This window comes from Lepidochelys olivacea (assembly GCF_965140295.1).
Source record: "Lepidochelys olivacea isolate rLepOli2 genome assembly, chromosome: 1".
In the NCBI taxonomy this organism is placed as follows: domain Eukaryota; kingdom Metazoa; phylum Chordata; order Testudines; family Cheloniidae; genus Lepidochelys; species Lepidochelys olivacea.
Window position 1 is genome coordinate 202782622 of NC_140411.1, and position 23241 is coordinate 202805862.

General features: G+C 47.7%; 1 protein-coding gene across 1 annotated transcript; it reads left to right on the plus strand.

Annotated features, from left to right (window-relative positions):
• The first annotated feature begins 1000 nt into the window (after positions 1-1000).
• ILDR1 (immunoglobulin like domain containing receptor 1) lies at positions 1001-22442 on the plus strand. Its single transcript, XM_084617982.1, has 8 exons — positions 1001-1100; positions 6281-6451; positions 7863-8012; positions 8915-9034; positions 9189-9335; positions 15166-15297; positions 17191-18020; positions 19052-22442. The coding sequence occupies exons 1-8, from the start codon at positions 1046-1048 to the stop codon at positions 19091-19093; spliced, it is 1647 nt and encodes a 548-aa protein (XP_084474108.1). The 5' UTR covers positions 1001-1045; the 3' UTR covers positions 19094-22442.
• Positions 22443-23241: the final 799 nt, after the last annotated feature.

The window sequence follows — 23241 nt, forward strand, 5'->3', positions numbered from 1 at the left end:
TTTTCCACTGCATGCATCTGATGAAGTGGGTTTTAGCCCACAAAAGCTTATGCTCAAAGAAATTTGTTAGTCTCTAAGGTGCCACAAGGACTCCTCGTTCTTTTTGCTGATACAGACTAACAGGGCTACCACTCTGAAACCTGAATAATATTTATGATGCACTCAGATACTATGGTGGTAGGGGACACACAAGTACAGAGATAGCTAAGATAGATGTTCAGCCCCCACCCCCGCAAAAGTGCCTGCATTTGTCTGCTGTGTGATGGTGCCTCCCTCCTTGTTGGTAGTTTTGAGAAAACATGGGAAAACAAATTCATGGTTCCAGATTCTCTCAGCTCATCTGTTTTCAAGTAAATGAAGCCAGGGGAAATGAGGTTTGTCATCTTAGAAGGGGGAAATTTGGAGGGAGCCTCTAGTTAAAAGATGAGCACATTTAAAAAAAATCCCAAGCACTATTGTGACCAGTTGTGTTTTTGTGCGGGGATTTGAGATGATTGTACTAACTTTAAGAGACGCTGGATTGTCAGTGTCAAAAGGGTGCGACATAGGAGCACATGCTAAGAGACTGGTGTTTATTTCCAGTAGCTCCTGTGCCCTTCTGTATTGTAAACTCAGCCCTGCGATGAGAATGGATTTGCCTGCTGGACTTTTTAAGGGAACTGTGAGGGGGGCTGAGGGAGGAGTCTCCCCGGCTGTCAGGCAGGGGGAGTGACTCTGGTTTGTTTGTGAGGGAAGGCAGGTGGCAATGAGAGAGGGAGAAGAGGAGGGGTTTGACCAGTGAGCGGGGAGGGATCACCACCTGTAGGGCTAGTGTATGGCAGCGGGGAGACGAAGGGACAGGAACAGGAACAGCAGGTGGAGGAGGAAGGCAGTGGGGGAAGGGCGGTCAGTCCCCGGGGGAGCTGGCACAGAGCCGCAGAGGGCAGTGGGGCGGAGGCGGAAGGAGGCACAGGTGGGAGTGGGGGAGCGGTCTCGGGGTTGGGAGCGAGGCGGAGCGCTGGGGTGGCTGGGGCTGTCGCCGTGACCCTCCGGGGAAGGCGGCGCCATGGCCCGGAGCTGGCGGTGGCTGCAGGGGCTGGTCCTCACCTGGCTCCCCATAGGTAAGTGGGGGGAGCGGGCTGCAGCCGGGTCGGGCTCAGCGGGAGCCGCGGCCGCACAGGGGCCCGCCCGGAGTCCTCTGGGCCCTGGGGGCGGCTCGTCAGCGGAGTCCTCCCCTGCTGGGGTCTCTGATTCCCTTCCCCGCAAGTACTTGGACTCTTGCTCCTCCCTTTCCTGGAGCAGTTCTGGGGCGGGGGGTCTCCTCCCTGCGGGCCCTGCACCCCTCCGGGCTGGGGTTCATGCATCTCTGGAGAAGGGACAGCTGGGCGTCCACAGGACGGGGAGGGGGAGATGCTGGGGCTCAGTGGCTAGCCTGGGTGCTTTGCTATCCACGTGCCCCCTGCCAGCAGGGAGCAGCCTTGTCCCTAAAGCCCCTTGTGGTGGGAGGGGGGTGAGTTCCCTGGGAGAAGGGGCGAATGGGGCTGGGCTGCTTTGCAGCCTCCCTTGTGGTGTCACAAAGGGTGACAGTGCTGTAAAGATGGCCAGACATCCAGAAAAGGAGGCTTCGGACAGACAGGGCTCCTCTCCTGAGAAATCGCTGCCCTGACCCCAGCCCTGACCCCGTTTCCTGCTGGCTGGAGGTATTGACTGTAGCATTCTTACTGGGTTGCTGGACATGATTCAAAGATGGCCTCATGATTTTATTAAAGACCCTGTATTCATAGGGAGCCAGTGTACAGAACAGAATACAGAGTTGTGTGTGCTCATTGATTGTCTTGTCTGAGAGAGAGACTGCTATATGATTGTGACGTTCCCCTGGTGTCATCTGGACCGGTGATCTGCTATGTCACTCCAATCCTTGACTCTGGGAGCCAGTCTTACCCTGCTCCACTGTCAGAACCCCCACTCCTGGGCTGTTCACACACAGCCTCTGGCATGTAAGCTGCTCCTTGGATTGTGCAACCAAATGACACTAGCCAACGTCTCCAGCCCCAGACACAACCCTAGGAACCTCCATCTTGCAGTGTCCAGTTATGCCCGCTGGACACTGCAAGTTTATATGAGTTTGTCAATTTAACAAAGAAATTGATCTGTACCAGGCTTGTTATCCCAAGGGGAGTCTCTGATGTGCTTCAAACCAAATGCACTGCTTCAGGTAGAATAAACAAACAGATTTATTAAGTACAAAGATAGATTTTAAGTGATAGGCAAAAAGTCCGAGTGGTTACCAAAAGAAAAGAAAATATAAGCACACAGTCTAAACTCTCAACCCTATTAGACTGGGTAACATCTAGATTAAACAATTTTTTCTCACCACACTGGATATTGCAGTCCTTTGGCCCTGATTTGAGGAACAAACCTGTATATTAATCTCCTCTGTTGCAGTCTTGTCTTCTCAGTGTCTTAGTTGCTTGCAGCGAAGGTGGGGGCAGGAGAAGGGCCCAGTATGTGTCCATTCTGTCTGTTTTATACCCTTAGTCCATGTGCTTGGGGAGCACAAATCCAGGCATGTCTAGGGGGCATTGCTGAGTCTCTCCAAGCAAGGTTGAGCAATTCCCCTGGTGGGGCCTCATGCAGGTGAGTTATTGCATTGTAGCTCCCTTGCTGCACAATGGCTGTTGATGGGTTGTTTGATACCCCACCAGGGCGTTGGTTACTTTCATTGCTGTTGCCTCCGGGGAGCTAATATCTGGCTGATTCCCCAATTTACAGCATATTTTAGTGATCACCGTACAACACAATTCTCATAACTTCATATGCATTAATGATACACATATGTGGATAGAGAAATTACTTTCAGCAGATTATAACGTTTCCCCTGATACCTTACAAGACATGCTTTATATGTAAGATCACAATTATATGAAAAAGAGGAATATGGAGGTTACAGTATGCTCCCCCAAGGTATAGAATGTCACAGTGATGTTCTAGCTAAAATTTCCATCTGATAGTCGCAGGTGAGACTCCAGTAAAATGCACTGCAGTGGTTCAGCCTGGATGTGACAAAGCATGGATTACCACGATTAGGTCTGTATCTGAGAGGAAGAGGCTATTTCCTGACCAGCCAAAGATGGGAGAAAAATTATTTCTGATGACCATTACTATGTTTTGGGTCATAGGAGTAGCAACTGTTCCCATAAGAATTCCAAGACTTTGTGCAGCAGTGGCCAACAGAGGTCAGATTTCCCTGATTAGAGGGTGTGGTTTATCTAAGGACTTCTCTCTGCCAGCATCGCCCCTACTTCATCTCTGTTAATCCTGAACCAGTTGACTTTCCTCCAAGTATTGCTTTCATTCTAATATTGAGGCACCAAAGTAATGCCGTTGTCTGTCTGCTCCTGAGGAGCAGAAAACCTAGTTGTGGGTGGCACCTTAGCATCTTGCAGTCTCCTTCATGGCTTGACAAAGGTCTTGGACAGAAGAAGAGATGAGATGAGATCAGGCCTTTGGGAAGAAAGGGTGTTCATTGTGATCATCTCCAACCTATCTGAAAGGAATGAATGAAGCCTTCTTAAGGTTTGTACACACTAGCACTTACTTTGATATAACTTAAGTTGCTCAGGGGTGTGGAAAAGCCCCCTCCCCCAGCAATGTAAGTTATGCTGACTTAAGCGCCAGTGTGGACAGCGCTTTGTTGGTGGGGGAAGCTCTCTTAAACAACCCAGGAGCCGCTTGGGGAGGTGGAGTAATTATGCTGACGGGAGAGCTCTCTCCAGCTGGCACAGAGAATCTGCACTAGCAGCGCTACAGTGGCATGGCTACATCCGTACCGCTGTAGCAAGTCTAGTGCGGACTAGCCCATCGACCCCTGGAAGTTCTTGCGGGTGAACTAGTAGCACCCTGTGGCTAACTGTTGAAATCAGCCAGTACTTCTGTCAGTATCCGCATGGACATTTGGCCTGGGTATACAGCTGTAAGGAGATGGATCAGCCAGTGCAATCATTGCTGTCTCCCTGCCATATTCAGCTTTGAAGCCTGACTGGGACGGATACAGAATTTTCATAGAGGTCAGATGCTGCTGGAAGTGGTGTGGCATTAACTTCCCAGTAACTTTAGCAAGGATGAAAAGTTACAGACGGGGAGTTAGTCTGCAAGTTCATTTGTGCCCAGTTATGGCTTCTTGAGAATGACCTAAACTATCACATGTTTTACGGTGACAGTTAGTTTCCACTCTTGGAGGCAGACGCTGATGAACTTGATCAGAAGTAGGACCAAGTGTTCTTCATTTGATTTCACCAGTCTTCAAGGGCAATGCCATTTCACCAATGAATATGAGATCTGAGGCTTCAGTTACTAAAAATCTAGCAAGTGTTCAGTCTGATGTTCTCTTCCAGGCAGGGGGAGAGACAGCAACTCCTGTACCCTACTCACTGGCCTATAAAGTCGAGGGATTCTTTATCTAGCTCTGCAACCGACTGTGTAACCTTTGGTGAGACAGTTAGCTCAATGTTTCAGAAGTGCAGCGCACCTGCAAGTCCTATCTATTTCCATGGGAACTTATTGCATCTTTGAAAACCAGGATACGTACCTTTGTGCTTCAGTATCCCCCTATGTAAAATGGAGATAACAACATTGACCCATCTTTGTAAAGAGCTTTGAGGTCCATAGATAAAATGGACTATATGAATTCTAGGTACTATTTTATTCGGGCCTGAGAGACACTGGTAGAAATAGTTTATGGGAATGGGATGCTGTGTTGCTTTGATTTGAACCTGAAAGGGGATAGGCCTCTGAGCCTCTAAGGGTCTAATCAGCTCAAGATTTGCCAGGTACAGCAGTATCTTTGCTGCCAAAAAGACTGGGGAGTTGGGTTTACAGTGAGAACACTGGCAATATGGGATTATGGAGGAGCTCTTCAAAGATGCAATGGAAGTTAGATGGCTAGCTCACAATGACTTTCTGCTGGAGTAGGCAGTTAGGTATCCTTTGCCTTTGAAGATCTCTCCATAAACCCATTTCATCCCACCCTTGCCATATCCTGTCCTGTGTGTGCTACTCTCCCCTTCAGCAGTGTTTGTATTGGGTTATCTAAGGGTGCTGGTGATATCTTTGTTATTATTAATGAAAAGCACACCCTTTTGTGTTATCTTATTTACCCTTGATAAGGGAATGCTGGAGTGTGACTGAGCTAACGTACTGTTTATTGAAACCTTTAAACCTTGTGGGGGCCAGTGGGAGCCCCAATCGATCGGCGGAACCTGCGGATGCGGCAGGTAAACAAACCGGCCCGGCCCGCTGGGAGCTTTCACTGAACAAGTGGCGTCCCAAGTTTGGGAAACACTGATTTAAAGAATTGATGTTTACATGAATGTGTAGAACCACAGATGCCGTGCTCATTAGGCTAACAAGTCTAAGGCCATGCTAACTTATGTCTGCATATAGCAACCTCAGTAATTACATCGCTTGTGCATATCTACACTTTGCTCCTTGTGTCGGTGGTGCGCGTCCTCACCAGGAGCACTTGCATCAATTCTACTGTCAGCGTAGGGAATTGTGGGACAGCTCCTGAAAGCCAGTAAAATGCAGCGTCTACACTGACACTGTGTTGACCTAACTACATTGACCTTGACTCTACGCGTCTCATGGAGGTGGAGTTATAAGTTGGTGTAGTGGGGCAGTTCTGTGGGCGGGAGCCAGATTTTAGTGTAGACACATACGTAGTTAGGTCGACGTAGGTTGATGCAAGGCAGCTTAATTATAGTGTAGACTAGGCCTAACAGCTCCTACTTGTACTTCAGGGCACAGTATGGAGACAGGACTAGATGCCTCTTGAGGTCCCTTCTAGTCGTACACTTCTGTGATTCTATGGTTACCATGCTCATTCAGGATGACATTTTCTTCCCATGGGATAATGATGCATAGAAATGCTTTTTATAGGATGCATATTGCATTCTTTGAAGCAATCGGTCCTGGCCATTGTCTGACAGGAAACCAGACTAGATGGACTAATGTGTATGCTATGGGTCAGAGATGGGGACTGGGAATTGGAACTTCGGAGTTCTTACCCTGGCTTCGCTGCTGACTCCCTGTGTGACCCTGGGCAAATTTCCTTATCTGTAAAATGGCTATGATGATACTTCATTTGGAGGGTTTTGAGCCTTCCCTTAGTGTAGCGCTTGTGAAAGGCTAGGAGTGAAAGTTGCTATAGAAGGGCAAGTTGGCGGTGCTGCTACTGCCGAATGGCAGCTCTTGTGCAACGTCCATTCCCACTGGCTGGGGCTTCTTGTGTTCTCTCCTGCAGGCTGCCTCTCCCTGCTTGTGATAGTGCAGGATATTGAGCGATACACCACCTTATTTGCTTCTGTGATCCTCAAGTGTGACTACAGCACTTCAGCACAGCTGCAGGATATAGTGGTGACATGGCGCTTCAAATCCTTCTGCAAGGACCCCATCTTTGACTACTACTCTGCCTGTGAGTGCTGTACTCCTCCCCAGAGCCTCAACAATGGGGAGGAAGGAGGAGACTCATTAGGGGGCGTTGACCCCATATTGCCCACAAACCAAACAGTATGGTAGTATTTCCCGCAGGCTCTGGGCTGGGGAAACTTGTGGCAGGGATTGTCACTGAGGGGAGTGAAGGCTTTGAGATTCCACCTCCATAGAAGTTCTAGCCAATAGCAGCCCATCCTCCTCCTCATTGCATCATCACTGGTGTGCATGGAACCCAGAGCTCTGCCTTTGTATGGTCAGAAATAAAGGCCCTGTGAGCAGTGGCAATGGGCAGCAAACAGACTTTATAGCTGAAATCTCCTGCCTCCATGGGGTCAGGAATGAAGGCCCACATGGTCACAGCTGGCCAGTAGTGACCAGGTATTATAATTTAAGGGGATTGGAGGAAATGGAGCAAATGCCTACTTTTGGGGGGCATGAGCCGTAGCATACTAGTGCCTGTGATGGCCTCTCTTGATTAAGTATCCTGTGTGTGGTCCTTTGGACTGACTTTACAGACACACAGAACAGCGAACCTTTAACATCTGCTCTCCTTCTCCTCCCCTTGATGTGATTACAAGGGAATACCCTTTGGGGCTTAAAGAGGGTTAAGGTTGGTGGCTGTATGTACATATGATTTACCTCCCTTCCATATGCCTCCCCAAGTCTCAGCTCACCAGACACCTGGAAATTGAGGATTATGCTGCTAGCTTGCTCTTGTGAATAAATCACATTCTCCCTCGTCCTCTAATAATTCCACTGGATCCACTGTCCATCTCCGGACTCTAGATTCCATTAGTGCCTACAACGTGCTAGACTCTGTCCATGTACACAGAAAGACACAGTCCTTTCTCCATTCACGAGACAAGCAACATGCAAAAGGTGGGGAAAAGGGAAACAATCTGTACAACTCTATTCACCTCAAAACTCTATTTAAGAAACTAATTTTTTTTTAAATGGTTGAGATTTGTTCCGCTTGTCCCATAGGCTGCATATCTCTGGTCACCTCGTGGTTCCCTCTACACATTGAGAACTGGCCTCCTTTCTGCTCCTCTCTGCCATCTACATCACTGTGGGAGCAAGAGCCTTCTCCTCTGCAGCTTCTGCGTTCTCGAAGTCTCTCTGCCTCACTGACTTTCCATCTCCATTCACTTTCTAACTCCGTAAAAGATTTTGTCCTCCCTGCTTTGCAGTATGCTTTGTATTAAAGACTCAACACACTTTACTTTGTATAATCACATATTCACTCACTCCCAGATACAAGGGATTAGTCACACAATTTGTCAGTAAGGGACTCCCTGCCCTTTCTGAGGTGATAGCATTTGGGGTTTCAGATCAGGGCTTGACTCAAATCCTTGCTGTGATCTAAGTTGTGTTTAATGGCTTATTTGTAGCCTACCAGGCTGGGTTAGCTCTTGGCCAGGACCCATCCAATGACTGTAATGACAACCAGCGAGTGGTGCGCATCGTCATTCAGAGACGTGGACAGAATGAGCCTGTGCTAGGCATAGAGTACAGACAGCGCAAGATCACCATCCAGAATCGTAAGTAACCACTGGGGAGGAGAAAAGGCATGAATCCTATAACTACCCAACGTTCTGCCTGTCATCGCTTCCCAAAATGTGAATCTGGTCAACTCTATCTGTGACTTACAGACGCTATGAGCAAGGCCTGCAGCCAGATTCCTGTTGAATGTCACCACTGGAGGATGTTTGCAGTTCCACAAGCTAAAGCTGAGATAAGGGCACTTGGATATCATGCAATCACACAAGCTGAGCACCACAGGGGTTAGGAAAGAATTCTGCACCATATGTGGCAAGTGACCAGGTGCATTATATGGAGTTCACTTTCCTCTGAAGCAAGATAGTAGCTACAGCCAGACTTGGGTTACTAGACTGATGTGGTGTGATCAGGAGGTAGGATACCAGACTTAATGTATCAATGACCTGTCCTGATGTGGACAGGTGGTGTGATATTGGATTCAATCTGATCTGATATAAATCCTAGGGATATTTTTCTTACTGTGCAATAACATGCTCTGATGTGGCTGACTGATTTTCCTCTGGGAAATAGGATGACTCCTTGTTAGGAGGAGAGAAAGAAGTGAAAGATAGAGGGATGTGTACAGTGTAAAGGTTTCATCATATTTTGCAGAGGACAGGGTGATGTAGTGTACTATTTGTAAGTAAGGCTATCCTCCAGTGGCTGAGTCCACAAAAGGGATAAAGGACCTGCTGCTGCAGCTGCCAGAGGGAGCTCTTGGTTAGCTCGAGTGGCAGTCCTGTATAATTTGCAGATGGAAAAATCAGGGTTCTAGCTCCCCAACAGAGGAAGGAGAGGTGGTGCAGCACCTGTCTGTGATCGGTAGCACAGGAATTTGTTACGCTGGGCTCCGAGAGCAGTGCCAGTCCCAAAGTGCCCTCTGCTCACTGGTTTTCTTCCCTAGGGGCAGACCTTGTGATCAGCGAGGTGATGTGGTGGGACCATGGAGTCTACTACTGTGCCGTTGAGGCTCCGGGAGACACTGCGGGCGACCCAGACAAAGAGGTTAAGCTCATTGTTCTGCGTAAGTCCCAGCGCTCTGTTTTTCCACCCACCCGTAAATCTCTCCTGTCATTCTCTTTTCTCTCTCTCTCACCTAAGAGTCTCGGGGAGATGCTCAGTCTCTATCTGCAGCAACATACAGTCGGGGGTCTCTTAATTACTCTGCTCCTCCCCAGATTGGCTCACGGTGATCTTCATCGTTCTGGGTGCTCTCCTCCTCCTCGCGCTGATCGGGGTGTGCTGGTGCCAGTGCTGCCCCCAGCACTGCTGCTGCCGCGTCCGTTGCGTCTGTTGCCCGACCCGCTGCTGCTGCAATGAGGAAGGTGAGGCACAAACGGGGCGTCTGGATCCCGCACGCGGCAGCGTCCGCAGATACGGAGCACGCCTCGCGTGACTCGGTGTATGGGGGAAGCTGGGCTTTTTAGCAGCCAGCTAGCCTGTGACGTTTCTCTGGCTAATGTTACCCTCAGAACGACGTCTCTAAGATGAGAGGTTGGAGCCTAGAAAACGTGGCCCCCATCCCCTCTCTCCCTCTTCGTCCCAGGTCCAAAGGAAGCGACCCCCACCTCCTGTCTCTCTCCTCCCCCCTTACACCATTTTCCTCATATGGCTACCTAAGTGTCATGTCTTCCCTATCCCACTGCAGTTCTTCTACCCCAGCAGCTGAGGTAGGCAGGGACTGCCTTGTCCCAGGCGTCTATGGTAGAGACCCTGCCCTTAGGCTCATTGAGAGAGCTACCATCTTTAAAGTGAGGTTCTGCTCCCAAAAGTAGCTTTGTAAAAGCTGAATGTTTGTGTGTCGCAATGGCTAGCTCTAAACGGCTACAGTTTACAACGAGGGCCAGATTACCCCATCTCTGAGCCTTAGATAAACAGACACTTCTGCTTGAGTGTGGAGGGGAGGCCCTGGGGCGGGAGGGGTTGTGTGTTTGGGGAGCAAGCCCTTGTGATGTAGTGTGGGAGGTCAAACCCACCACCTGCAGCGGTGGCTTCTGTCCCACAGGGCAGGGCCTGGATCCCTGCTCCGGGCATTGCAACCTGGCACAGGGGGTTGCAGCGCCACTTAGGTTTGGCCCAGCTTGGGTGGCCCAGGGCAGAGGTCAACTTTTTTGTTTGTTCCTCCTCCTTCTTTCTCTGATTCCTTGATTGTAATTTGTGCTCTTCTCCAGTCCTCTCCATTCTTCCGTACTTTTCCCTCAACTGCATGCTGGGATTTATGCATGTAGAAACTCTCCAAGTAATTCTTCCTTTTCTGCCTTTTTTCTGAGGTCCTTTTCGCTGTTGCTCTGCTCCATTGCTCCCTGACCCAATTCCTTTTGGTCTTTATTATTATTTTTGAGCATCCAGGAAGCTACTTGTCTCCTCCCAAAGCAAACAAAGAATGGGATGCTAGAGGCATCTTAAAGTAAGTTCCTGGGATAACAGGACGTTATATGGAAAAACTGGGACTGTCCCAGTACAGCCAGAACAAAGCTCCTTAGACGCACACATTCCTACACGTACAGTATCTTTGTTCGCGTAGGCCACTAGAGGGCGGCCCACACCATCTGAAGCAAGAAAAGCTGCCGCTGATGTCCAGGTAAAGGTGAAGGACCTGGATTTTGGATCTCTTATGGTATGTCTACAATACACAGCAGTGGCATGTAGGATACCTGTAGCTACATGCCACAGTGTAAACAGGTTGCATCCACACTGTGGTGGGTAGCCACATATGTCAGTGAAAAGCTATGGCAGAAGGGAGCAGCCAGAGCTTTTCCCCACTGACTCCTCACTGCCACAGCCTTTCCCTGTGGTGAGATAAGGCTCCTACAGCTTGACACTACACTGCTAAAAGTCCCAGTGTAGACATGGGAGGTACTGCTTGGGCATGTAGAGTCATATAGGGTGCATAGCCACAGGATTCAGGCATGGCTTACTCTACTCATCTAAGCAGTACCTCATAAATTACACTGCTATTTAGACCTGTGTTAGGGGGGCATGCCTCATACATACTCTACACAGCTCCATAAGGAGTGTGCAGTGCAGATGTGCCCTTACTGATGCTGGTTTTGATTTTGGTAACAAAACCAGGTGGGTTTATCTTGGTTGGGATTTGCATTACGTATAAAAACACAATGCCCAGTGGACCAAATTCATCCCTAGTGTAAACAGGTATCGGTGCCGTAGAAAGTTCTGGGATAAACTTATTGGTATAGACCAGGGGGGACCTGTGTGTTACTCTCTCCTGTCAGCAGCTTTTCCTTTTCAAGCCCCTGCCACTCCATTGGTCTGTAAGATAGGAGTTCAGCAGGTGTGCAGAAAAGTGTAATCAGCCTAAGAGAGTTAGGCTATTTTACCACTGTGACAGGTTGTCGTCCCCCCCCCCCCGCTTTTATGGGGTGCCACCTGATGCACTGGGGTCCACTGAGCTCCCCCGACCCACCAGCCTGGGTTCCCTTACACTGTACTGCTGTGACCGGCTCTCAAGCTCCCTTCCAGCCCACGCACAGCTGCAGGAACACACGCACACATGCTGAGATTAGCTCTGTATGGGAAAGCTCAATTTGGGAATTGCCCAACACTCAAGTGCCCATCCCCTCTGGAATACAAACCCAAAATTTGTATTATCTTGTGCTGCACAGAAAACTGTACAGCGTAAGCTCATGAAATTCATAGAATCATAGAAGGTTAGGGTTGGAAGGGACCTCAGGAGGTCATCTAATCCAACCCCCTGCTTGAAGCAGGACCAATCCTCGGTTTTTGCCCCAGATCCTTAAATGGCCCCCTCAAGGTTTGAACTCACAACCTTGGGTTTAGCAGGCCAATGCTCAAACCACTGAGCTATCCCTCCCCCCAAATGTGGAGGAAGATATGTACATCTTTTTGCCCCCTAGTTATGAATTACACAAACTGGATTTAGAATAAACAAAACAAGTTTGTTAAGTACAAGAGGTATATTCTAAGTGATAAGGGATAGCAAACAGTTCAAAGCAGATTACTGAGCAAAATAAACGCGCAAACTAAGCTTAATGCACAAAAGAAATTGGTTACAAGTAGTAATTTCTCACCCTAAATGTTGTTTTAGGTAGGTTACAGAGTTTCTGCAGCTTAAAGTTCCAGATATTCCTTTTCACAGGCCAGACCCCTTTCTCTGCCTGGGTCCCAGTCCTTCTTCCCCGTATCAGTCTTAGGTGTTTTCAGCAGTCCTCCTGGGTGGGGATTCCGTGAAGAACCAGCAACCTTCATTAACTAGCTCCCCAGACTTAAATAGGATTTACATATGGCAGGAATCCTTTGTTTCCCAGTTTGATCCCCACCCCCTCCTAGTGGAAAAATACCAGCAGTCCAAGATGGAATCCAGTACCAGGTGACATGATCACATGACCCTTCAGTGCCAAAGCAACCCATGAGACAAGGTTTATTTGCAATGTCCACAGGAAGGAACTTCAGAAAGATGGGAGATCAGCATCTTCAAAGACCCATGGTCTTTCCTAATGGCCCATCCAGGCTCATTGCATAGGGTCTGGTGGGCATTCCCCAGGCGTAAACACAGTTGTAATTGTTACATAGTCAATATTCCTAATTTCAGATACAGAAATGATACATATATACAAATAGTATAATCATATTCAGTCAATCATAACCTTTCCAATGATACCTCACATGCCTTCTTTCACAAAATATATCATAGTTATGCTATAATCATATTATAGCCATATTTCGATGAAGAATATGGGGCATAGTGTCACAACCAGAGGCGCCAACTTCCCCTCTTTCCTGTGGGTGCTCGACCCCTGCCCTGCCTTTTCCCACCCCACCCCGCCCCCATTCCAAACCCTTCCCCAAAGTCCCCACCGCAACTACACCCCCTCCCTGCCCCTATTCCAACTCCTTCCCCAAATCTCTGCCCCAGCCCCACCTCTTGGGGTGGGATGCCCTGGCTGGGATGATTTAGCTGGGGATTGGTCCTGCTTTTGAGCAGGGGGTTGGACTAGATGACCTCCTGAGGTCCCTTCCAACCCTGATATTCTATGATTCTTCCCCGCCTCCTCCCCTGAGCGCACCATGTTCCCGCTCCTCCCACTCCCTCTTGGAGCATGCTAACGCTGCCAAACAGCTGTTTGGTGGCGGCCAGGTGGGAAGTGCTGGGAGGTAGGTGGAGGAGCAGGGAGGAAGAGGAGGTGGGGCGGGGAGTGAGGGGAGCTTGGCTGCCAGTGGATGCAGAGCACCCACTAATTTTTCCCCGGGGGTGCTCCAGGGTTGGAGCACCCACGGAGTCGGCGCCTATGGTCACAACCACTTGTACCATTTTCCTACCCACACACACTACCCCTTCTCATTGTTGAATTTGGCCCAATGTCTGTAAAACCTTTGGAAGATGAAAAGCAAATTCTTGCAATAGCCCTGTGAGATCTTTCAGGTGGAGGAACAAGGTAACCGGGCCTTGCCCAAGTCCACACAGGGTGTGAATGTGGGAGCTGGGATTGCCATGAATACTTGGCTCTTACCAAGTGCTTTTCCTCAGTAGCTCTTAAAGCGCTCCACAAAGGAGGTCTGTATCATTAACCCCATTTGACAGATGAGGAAATGGAGGCACTGAGATAAATGACTTCCCTGAGTTCACCCAGCAGGTCATTAGCAGAGCAGGGAATAGAATCTAGGTCTCCTGAGTTTCCAGGCCAGTGCTCTATTAGGCTGCACTGCTCTGAAGAGAAACCAATCAGAATTAGAACTCCGTAGTTATTGACTTCCTAGCCTGTTGCTTAGGTGGGTGGATGGGTGAGGTGGATGGGTGAGGTGGATGGGTGAGGTGAAGGTTGTGTGTGGTTTGGGGATCCCCCAATTTACAAAGAACAAGAGCTTTCACTCTAGGTGGCTTGTTAGATTAAGGAAAACAGCAATGAGAGATCTCCATTATTATAAGATCTCCATTATTTGTTTTAGTATCAACAACATGCAGAGTGCTGCACAAAACGTGAAATGAAGAAAGTCCCTGCCCCAGAGAGCTTACTCCGCCCTAAGCTGGCGAGGACAGAGAAGACACAATTGGTTGTTGTGCGTGGACTCACTTTTTATGGGTGTCCATAGAAGAAGTGAGTCTTCAGGAGGAACTTGCATGGGGAGTGTGTGGTGGTTGGCACACCGATATGGGGCGGGAAGCATTCTACATATCAGAGGCAGTATGGAGTGGGAGAAGGTGAAAAGGATTTTGAGACTGGCATCTTTGGTGAAACACAGGAGTTGGAGTGGCAGGGGGAATACAGTGAGCGGAAAGATCAGTGGAGTAGACCAGAGCCAAGTTTGTAGCACTTTCACAGTGAGAACAAGAAGTTTAAACTTGGGAGGGGAGAAATTCAAAGTTGGGGATGACATGGTCAAACTGGTGAGCAAGGAAGATAATTTTAGCTGCAATACTGTGCATCGATTGGAAGGGTACAATATTGTACAGGTGTTGGATCAGCCAGAGAGCAGGAGATTGGAGTAATCCAGACAGGAGCTGGACAGAGCATGACTGAGTGCCTTAGCTCTGAGGCCAGAGGAAGGGATGGCTTTGGAGATACATCATGGAAGATGAAACGGCAGGATTTGGACAGTCTGTATGGATGGGGCAAACGACAGCAAGGAGTCTACTGTGACTCGCCATCACTAAACCAGCTGTAATTTTAGGCAAAAAGGAGGTTGGAAGTGTTGTCGGCAATGATGGGGAATGGAGGTGTTAAAGAGGGATTACGAGGAAGAAGGAAGTAAAGTGCCTCTCTCACTGTGTGCAGATCTCCATCTTGAACTGCTTCACAGCCCTGCCCCTAGTGAAAAAACAGGTCGACCCTTTACTTTTAAAGGTGCATTACATAATGGAACCATACCTCACAAGGGAACTCTTTCCCAGCTACCTTAGATGGTTTTGCACCCCAGCAGAATTCCTCTGTTTCCATTTCTAGCAAGTGCTCTAGACCTTCTCTTCTTTCCTGGGTCATGCTCGTTATGCTGGAACCTCCCTGTCTCTGTTTCAACTTTGTCCCAAGCCAAAGAGAGCCCTTCATGTGGTTGATCTCCAGTAATTCTCTATTGCTCACACCCACATGCTGCCATATACCAAGCAAAGTTTGTATCAAGAGCGATGGGCAGGCAGTGTCCCTGAGAAGAGGTGCTGTAACTGTGTCTCTTCTTGCCTAGCCCTGGAACGACATCAGTTCGTGAAGCAGGCTCGGACACTCATGCCATGGATGACACACTACCCATTCTATGTGGGAGGTGACAGGAACTCCCAACTCTCTTCTTACCAGCTGAACCCATTGCTGCAAAAAGGTGAGCCTTTGGGTATCCATGCAGGGAGAGTAAGGTTGGCACTTGAGTCTGTAACTCCTTGGAGTCTACTAACTTGGCTGTGCTTCCTCAGCCACAGTGGCGATGAGATGTTCCTACTATGACTCAGTTATATTGTACCGTAGGGTAAGAGGGGATCCAGTCTCTCTGCCCTGGAGAGGGTGCTACAGGGGTTATGCTGTTCATAGTCAACTCCTTATAGTCAAAACTGACACACAATGAGTAGAAGGCAATTCGTTTATGCTGCTACCAGTCTGTATAAATGACTGAGGACAAATGATCCTCAATACCTCTATTACATCTATCAAAGAAACAAGGGAGGATTCACGTTGAGCTTAATTCTTCCCTGTTATTGGTTCCTTATGTCCATTTCCCCCTACCCACCTTACCCCCCCCCAAAAAAAAAAGTAGTCAAAGTTGTAAATGAGTATCAATAACTTAAGGAAAAGGTTAAAAGACTGTTGTACAGAGATGAAGATTAGCAAACCAGAGTAGGATTTCTGATAGGAAAACTTTAAAAAAGCAAACACTGGAAAATAGGGAAATGCAGCATGATGTTTTCCAAACAACTTTAACTCTACCCTTGTTTGCCATCAACCTGAAACAAGTTTTGTAATACTGTCCTGACAGTTGCACAGCATGCATCTTCAGATTTAGCTCTCGTGATTTCAGGATGTATTATAAACTGCTTATATGCTTATTGCTGGAAGACCTCCTAATCAGTGATCTCTTACAACTAACCGATATTGCCTACTATGCTTCTGTGTATGCTGTCTTTGTACAGCTAGTCAGCTAGTTCCGATAGCTGCTGACATCTTAAGCTCCATTTTCCTGGCCCAACTGTACATCTTGGCCTTGTCTACATTACAGGGGGAGATCCATCTAAGTTACGCAACTTCAGCTACGTGAATAATGTAGCTGCAGTCGACATACTTAGATCTACTTACCACGGGGTCCAAAATACACGATGTCGATGGGAGATGCTCTCCCGTCGACTCCCCTTGCCCTTCTCGTTCAGGTGGAGTACAGGAGTCGACGAGAGAGCAATCTGCGGTCTATTTAGCGGGTCTTACTAGACCTGCTAAATCGACCACCGATGCATCAATCGCTGCATGTCGATCCCCGGTAAGTGTAGACGAGGCCTTATACTCATTCTGTCTGAAAGTAAATGAGTTTGAGACTGAGCCACCAAGGCTGGCATGGTTTAAGATGTGGTACTCTGACGCTTATCTATGACACATGTCTGTTCGGACAGTTCACACTGGCAGAGGACAAGGGCAGAGTTAAGGTTGTTTGGAATACCATAAGTCTGTGTATTTTCTTCTTACTTCTCAACACTGTTGCTCTTAAGTTTTCCCTTATATTATAGTTCATTAGTTTGCTACTCTTTATGCTAATCTTCAAAGTACTTGTTTTCCTTCATAGTATTAAGGTCACAAGTATGAATCAATTCCAGCTTCACAAAATTTTGCATATGAATTTACATTTGGCTTTTGACGAAGTAGGCAGGGGAAATGAATAGGTGTTCCGGCTATACAGAACAATTTGTTCTTTTTCAAGCAGATAAATTAGAAGAACGCCTCCTGAACTGACATTCCTGGTTTGCTGGATGACCCTGTGACCTATCACCTCTAAGTTCCCCAGAACACTCCAGCCCACTACTAGCTTGGCTTCGGTCCTTGCTGCATTTGATGTTGGGGTTGGGTGGCTTTGCAGGGACCCCTTTGCCTAGCAGGCAGAGAGGGGAGAAAGTATCTGGTAGCTTAGTTGGGCTTCTTTTTGACTCAGGGGAGCCAATTTGCTCATTAGCAGGGATGGGGATGTCTCCTTATTGCCTCGCCTTGACTGCTACTCTCTCTTGTCCCCTATCCTTAGATGTCTCTCTGCAGAGCAGCCTCCCACTGGTGCATTCACAGGGCCAGCTGCCCCCGCAAAACAACGTCCTGGACTATCTGGAGTCTGAGATCCAAAACCTCAACCTATCCCAGCCCCTGCTACCCTCCCACCACTTTGGGACCAACCAGCATCCCAGCGTGCTTTCCTCCCTGAGCTCAGAGATTGTGGAGCGCAGGGTAATCCAGCTGCCTCCCATCACTGAGCTCATCCCATCCTCACAGAGGAGCAGTAGCTTGTCACAGCTGCAGCGAGCTGGCCATGCTGCAGAATCCTGGGGCTCCACAATAGAGGATGAGAGGGAAGACCGGAGAAGATGCCAGCCCTTGAATGGAGATTCTCTCTCCAGCTTTGATCAGGAATCCTGGCACAAGGGGCGAGACCAGCCTCCTCAGAGGCAGAGGGAGGGCAGCTATGAGGGCAGGCACCGGAGTTCCAGGCGGGATGTATCGCCCACACACCGGCTAGACCACGGTAGGTGTGGTGGCATCTTCTACTCTGAGGAGGCCAGGGAGCACTCAGGCCGCCGTTTCAACCCTAGGCAGCAGCCTTTGGAGAGGCAAAAATATCAAAGCTCCAACAGAAAGGGCAGCAATTCAGAGCAGCGGGGGCGCCAGCATCGCAGCTATTCTCCTCCGTCATGGCGAGAGTCGTGGAGCTCGGCAGAAGAGCACAGTCGCTTCCAGGGGAACAATAGGCAACGCCATCGTCGCTCCCCAGGCTGGCCAGAAGACAAGCCACCCAGTTACCGCTCATTGGAAATTATCCCAGCCAAGGACAGCAAACACAGAAGCAGTGTGGGACAGCAGTCGGTGAGTCAGAGTTCCTCACTGCTCTCTCTGATGGGAATGGTTAGTCCCTCTGTGTGTGGGAGAATGGGTGTCAAATGCGCACTAGAGCCTGATGTATGTCAAGGTGGGTGGGGATTAGGTGCAAAATGTCCCACACAGCTTGGTTGAGGGAGGTGCTGAATTCTCCCCCATCGCATGCACACACAGCATAGTTATGGTGTGTCGGAGTAGGAGGGATATCAAATTGTTCCGCTGACTCACAGCCTTGGGAAGGGGTGTCTGTCGCCCCAGGGCACAGGGGTGTTTTGTTTTTTTTTAAACTTTGATTAGTTCCATTTTTAAAAAAATTCAGTTGGCTCGTTACTTCTATAAGTCTCCGCTATTTAAGAAAATTAACATTAATAATTTTGTAAGGAGCAAAATATACCTTTATAAATACCCATATCTAATATGGCCAAAACTTTCAGACTTGAGCACCTAAAGTTAGGCACCTAAGTCCGTATTTAGGTTCCTAAACTAGTGGCCTGATTTTCAGAGGTGCTGAGCAGTTAGTGCCAAGACTGCTGCAGATACCTGGACTGAGAACTGAACTCGCTTCACACTGGACAGGGATTAGCTGAGAACAATTTTTGGGAGCTATCAACCTGGGGCAGTATTTGACCTAGCAATGCAGGGGCAAAATTCCCAACCTCTGAGTTATCCAGCCCACCACCTATGTCGCCTGATTTCTTTTTTTTTTTTTTTAATACATCCCAATTTTTAGGAGGTATGGGGAAACAAGTGACCTCCAAGTCCCTCAGATGTAGGATCTTAAAACAGAGGGCTCTTGTCAAAAGGGTCATGCCCCACAACAATGTGGTATTCCCCTTCTCTCTCCTGTCAGAGCTACAAAGATAAATTTCTCTAAAGGAAACCCAGATCCAATTCTAACTCTGTTGCTGGTACAAAGGTCCTTGCTGCTTTGCTACGGAGTAGGGTAGGGAGACATGCTTTCTATGTTATCCCCACACTTGTGATTCTCTCTCTTTTTTTTTTTTAATTTTCTCCTGCAGGAAAAAGGAAGTTCCCGCAGTGGAAAAAGCGTGGTCATTTAACATCATGGTGAAAGGACTGAAACTCCTAATGGTTCTGCTTTGGGGCTCCCTTTTGCCCTCCCAGTGTGTAATTTCTGACTGAATAGGAGACCTGCAACAACTGGATAAAATAAAATGTAGTGGAGACCAATGAGGAAACTGTGCATAGGAGGCCAGGAGATCAGTGGCTTTTTAACCTCTAAAAACCTTCTTATTCCTTCCTTACTTTAGAGATTTTGGTTTCAAACAGACCATGGTTGTTGCAAGTGGTCCCTTTGAGAGTAGAGTTTCTGGTGGCACTGAACAAATAGCATGTCCTCCCTCTCTGACTTTGAATCTCACCAAATGTTGTGCATGTGGCCCTGAGATTCAGCACCAAACATTAGAATGTTTGCTGTGATTAACAAGTGGTTGTTTCCTTTTGCCTCAGTGAGTTTGTCATACAGCCCTAGATGAAATTGTCAAGCAAACAATTCGCTGTGGGCTAAAGGAAGCGTCAGAATGCTACATGCACAGGTGAATCTCAGTGCACTCTCTACAAGAGCGCATGGCAACTTCTGTGCTTGGAAAAACGCCTGAATATTGCCAGTGCTTCCAGTTTATATTGACAGATACCTTAATAACGACATGGAGAGGCTCTGCCTGGCCACTTGACCCAGACTCTAGTGTATTCATGAGTTCAAAGTACTAATCTACAAGGTTCTGTTATCATAGATTGATGCTCTTTTCGGGGGCTGAGCTATGGGTAACTGCCATCCTGGCAACAGTGGGCCTGATTTTCAAAGGTACCAAGCTCATGCTCATTTTAAGTCAATGGGAGCTTGGTGATACCCTATCACCTCCAAAAATGATGATCTCTGTGGATATTTTTTTTGAGGAATCAACCCTTTCCCCAACATCTCACGTGCTCTGCTTTCCTTCTTGGCCTCTGTCCTCCTGAGGTGCGTGTATGGGAAAAATGGGCTCTAGGAGACGGGTCTTGTCCCCTGCTTTGCTATTGCCCTTCTAACATGCTGTTAGGGAGCTGATCTTTATCCTGAACACTGCATTTTTCCTAAACTTGTTGCTCAACAGATCTGTGGTTTGGTTACTATTGGATTAAGGTGCCTGCCTATAAATTACCCTGTAACTAAAAGCAAAGAGAGAATTTCCTTTGGATACCAATTGCAATAGGCAGAATAGCAGGTCAGTCTGTTTTTTCTTGGCTGGAAGAGACGAGACAAAAGAATCCTTTTCTCTGGATGTTGAGATAAGAGGCTTCTGATCACCATGGTAAAGCTGCTCTCTAAAGGCACTTTGTGAACTGCTGACACTAGGGTTCAGCTCTTTGTGTGGAGCTTTGGGAATGGCTTGTATATTATTTTGTAATTCGCAACACCTAAAAGTTGGTCAAGACCTATTCTTACTTCATCCAGTCCATTTCCCAGCTGGCACAGGATTGCTCTCTACAGGACATTTTAAAACTATCAGTGGAGTGCCTGCCACTTCCTTTGGAAAACTAGCTTCCAGGATTGATTTTGAAAATGACCCTTTCTTGCACTCTTGTGGGGAACCACCCTCTGGAATTCATATAAAGTGCTTTTTCTCCCTCCCTAGGGCTGTGTGTATGCCAGATAGATGAACTCCTGGATGGTGCAAGTATCCATGGAGTAGTGTTGCCACACTAGGTGTGTTCTTTGTGCTTGTGGTTTTTCCCTTTGCTCACATTTGGGCAGTACTGCAATATCATGGTAGCAGTGCTTTCTCTGGGTGTCCTATCCCACAGTTCCCAGCACTGCTGCCTGAAGCAGTGGCTGCGAGTGGATTCTGAAAAACTGTCTGGTAACCTAGGGCCGCTGTGAAAGAAGTCAAATTCCCACAATTCCCTGGGAACTAGTGCCATTTCTTAGTTCTTCTCTCAAACTTGGGGCCAAGGATGAACATCCAGCTCCCTCTTACTGCTCTATAAGAGGGTTGTTTTTTTCTGGATTATCCTGAAAGGGTTGGAGACCAAGGCCAACAGCTGATGGAACATCTTACGTAATGGCCACCATCTTGGCCAGCACAGCAGGGATTGAAGCAGCACAACAGGGACCATTAGAGCTAAAAGCTTGAGATCCAGATCCAGGCTGTACAGCAGGAGACTAACAAACTCACCTCTTCTGTGGATTGGGGGATGTGTAACTTGCATGGACTACTAAATCACACGTGCCCCACACCTGGAATAGCTGGCTCCATACAGAACGTGAGGATGATGCTCCCAGCTCCAGTGTTGCTTCTAGGTCTGTTCCACGGTCACATATCTGTGTATCCAAGTTCATCTTGAGACCTGTGATGGACGCAGCAGGGACTGTCTAATTTTATGTTAGAGAAGACTTTTCTGTATTTCCATTGTGAGCTAGCCCCAACATTGCAGCAACCAGAATGTAAGGATGAGGGCTCCATTCCCCATGGAAAAGAGAGGCAATTGCTCTGTGGAATCTGGTTACCTTGGATGAATCTGTGAAAATTTTTATTTAAAAATGAGATTTTAATGATATGGTGGTGGTAGTGGTACTTATGTAATTTGGATGGTTTTAATACATTTCTCTCTGTGTGTGGCTGGCTAATGATTTTGTATTCGTTGTGAAGAGTTGATGGACAACTGAATTGATATTAAAGAACAGCATTGTTGCCCCTTCTTCCCACATCAGTATCCCATTCTGAGGGTATGTCTACACTTAAACCACTACAGCGGCCCACCTGGAACACTGCAGCTTTGCCACTGTCTACGCTGCATCAGGAGGGGTTCTCCCGTCGGCATAGGTAATCCACCTCCCCAAGAAGTCTTCTGTCAACCTAGCACTGTCTACACTGGGGGTTAAGTCAGCACAGTTATGTCTCTCAGGGATATGGATTTTCACACCCATGAGAGGTGTAGCTGTGCCTTTGTAAGTTCCCTGTATAGACCAGTCCTGACACTCAGCATTGCCCCTCTGCTGAGCAGAAGCAGATGTCTGGGGCTGAGCAGGTTGACTTTCCAGGGAGGAAAAATCAGTAGTATGGATTCTGGGTATATTCAGTGTAACTTGCTTTATCTACATGCACCCTAGTTCTGAAATGAGATGGTCAAACAGCATGCAGGATAATCCCTTCTCTTCTTCCTACAGTCTCAGCCCAGACCAGTGCCCGGCTCCCAAGGAGCAACTGTGCCCCATAAACTGATTCTAATCAGAGCCCAAGGCAGATAGTAAACTCCTGCTTTTTGCACAGCTACTTCTTTCCCCAAAAGCTGCCTCTTCACAAAATCTTGTATAACTCCAGCCTAACACAGCATGTCTTCCCAAGAGACAAAACTTGTTCGCATGCTAAGGGCTGGTTTAAACTGAAAAGTTGCATCAGCATAACTACGTCTCTCAGGAGTGTGAAAAATCCACACTCCTGAGAGACATAGTTAAGATGACCTAAACCTTGCTGTAGACAGCTAGGTCAACAGAATAATTTTGTTGACCTAGCTGTCTACAGCAAGGTTTAGGTCATCTTAACTATGTCTCTCAGGAGTGTGGATTTTTCACACTCCTGAGAGACGTAGTTATGCTGATGCAACTTTTCAGTTTAAACCAGCCCTATCTACCTCTCCCAGAGGGAGTAGCTTACCTAGATTTGAGCAATGGGAGAACCCCTTCTATTGCTACAGTAAGTGTCCACACTGAAGCACTACAGTCATACAGCTGTGTTGCTGTAGCATTTCAAGTGTAGACGTAGCCTGTGGAAAAAGAACATGAAGGTTATGTGTAACAGTGCTATTTGATGATGACTGCCAGAATGGTATGATTGTATTAATGACACAACTTGGGGCACCAGGAAGTGAGCTCTCTTCTTCCCTTTCCCCACGAGCTCTGTAGGAGAGCTGAAGAAATTATTTGTGAATAGTTCATTAATGCTTGTTTTGACCATGTTTGGCCTATTTTTCACTTTTTGATAACATTCACATGAGCTAAATTCTGCTTGTCTGAATGTTTTTGGGAAAACTAATTTCAAACCTGTAGCTGAAACATTTAATTTTGTGATTAAATGGTGGACAGTAGTAGTTTAGAATATCCAGTTGGGGACTGGAAACAATACTATGTGATTTAGATAACAAAACATGCAGCTCAAATATTAAATACTCTTACTTGCATGGAATGGAGTCAGAGAAATCCACAGACTGC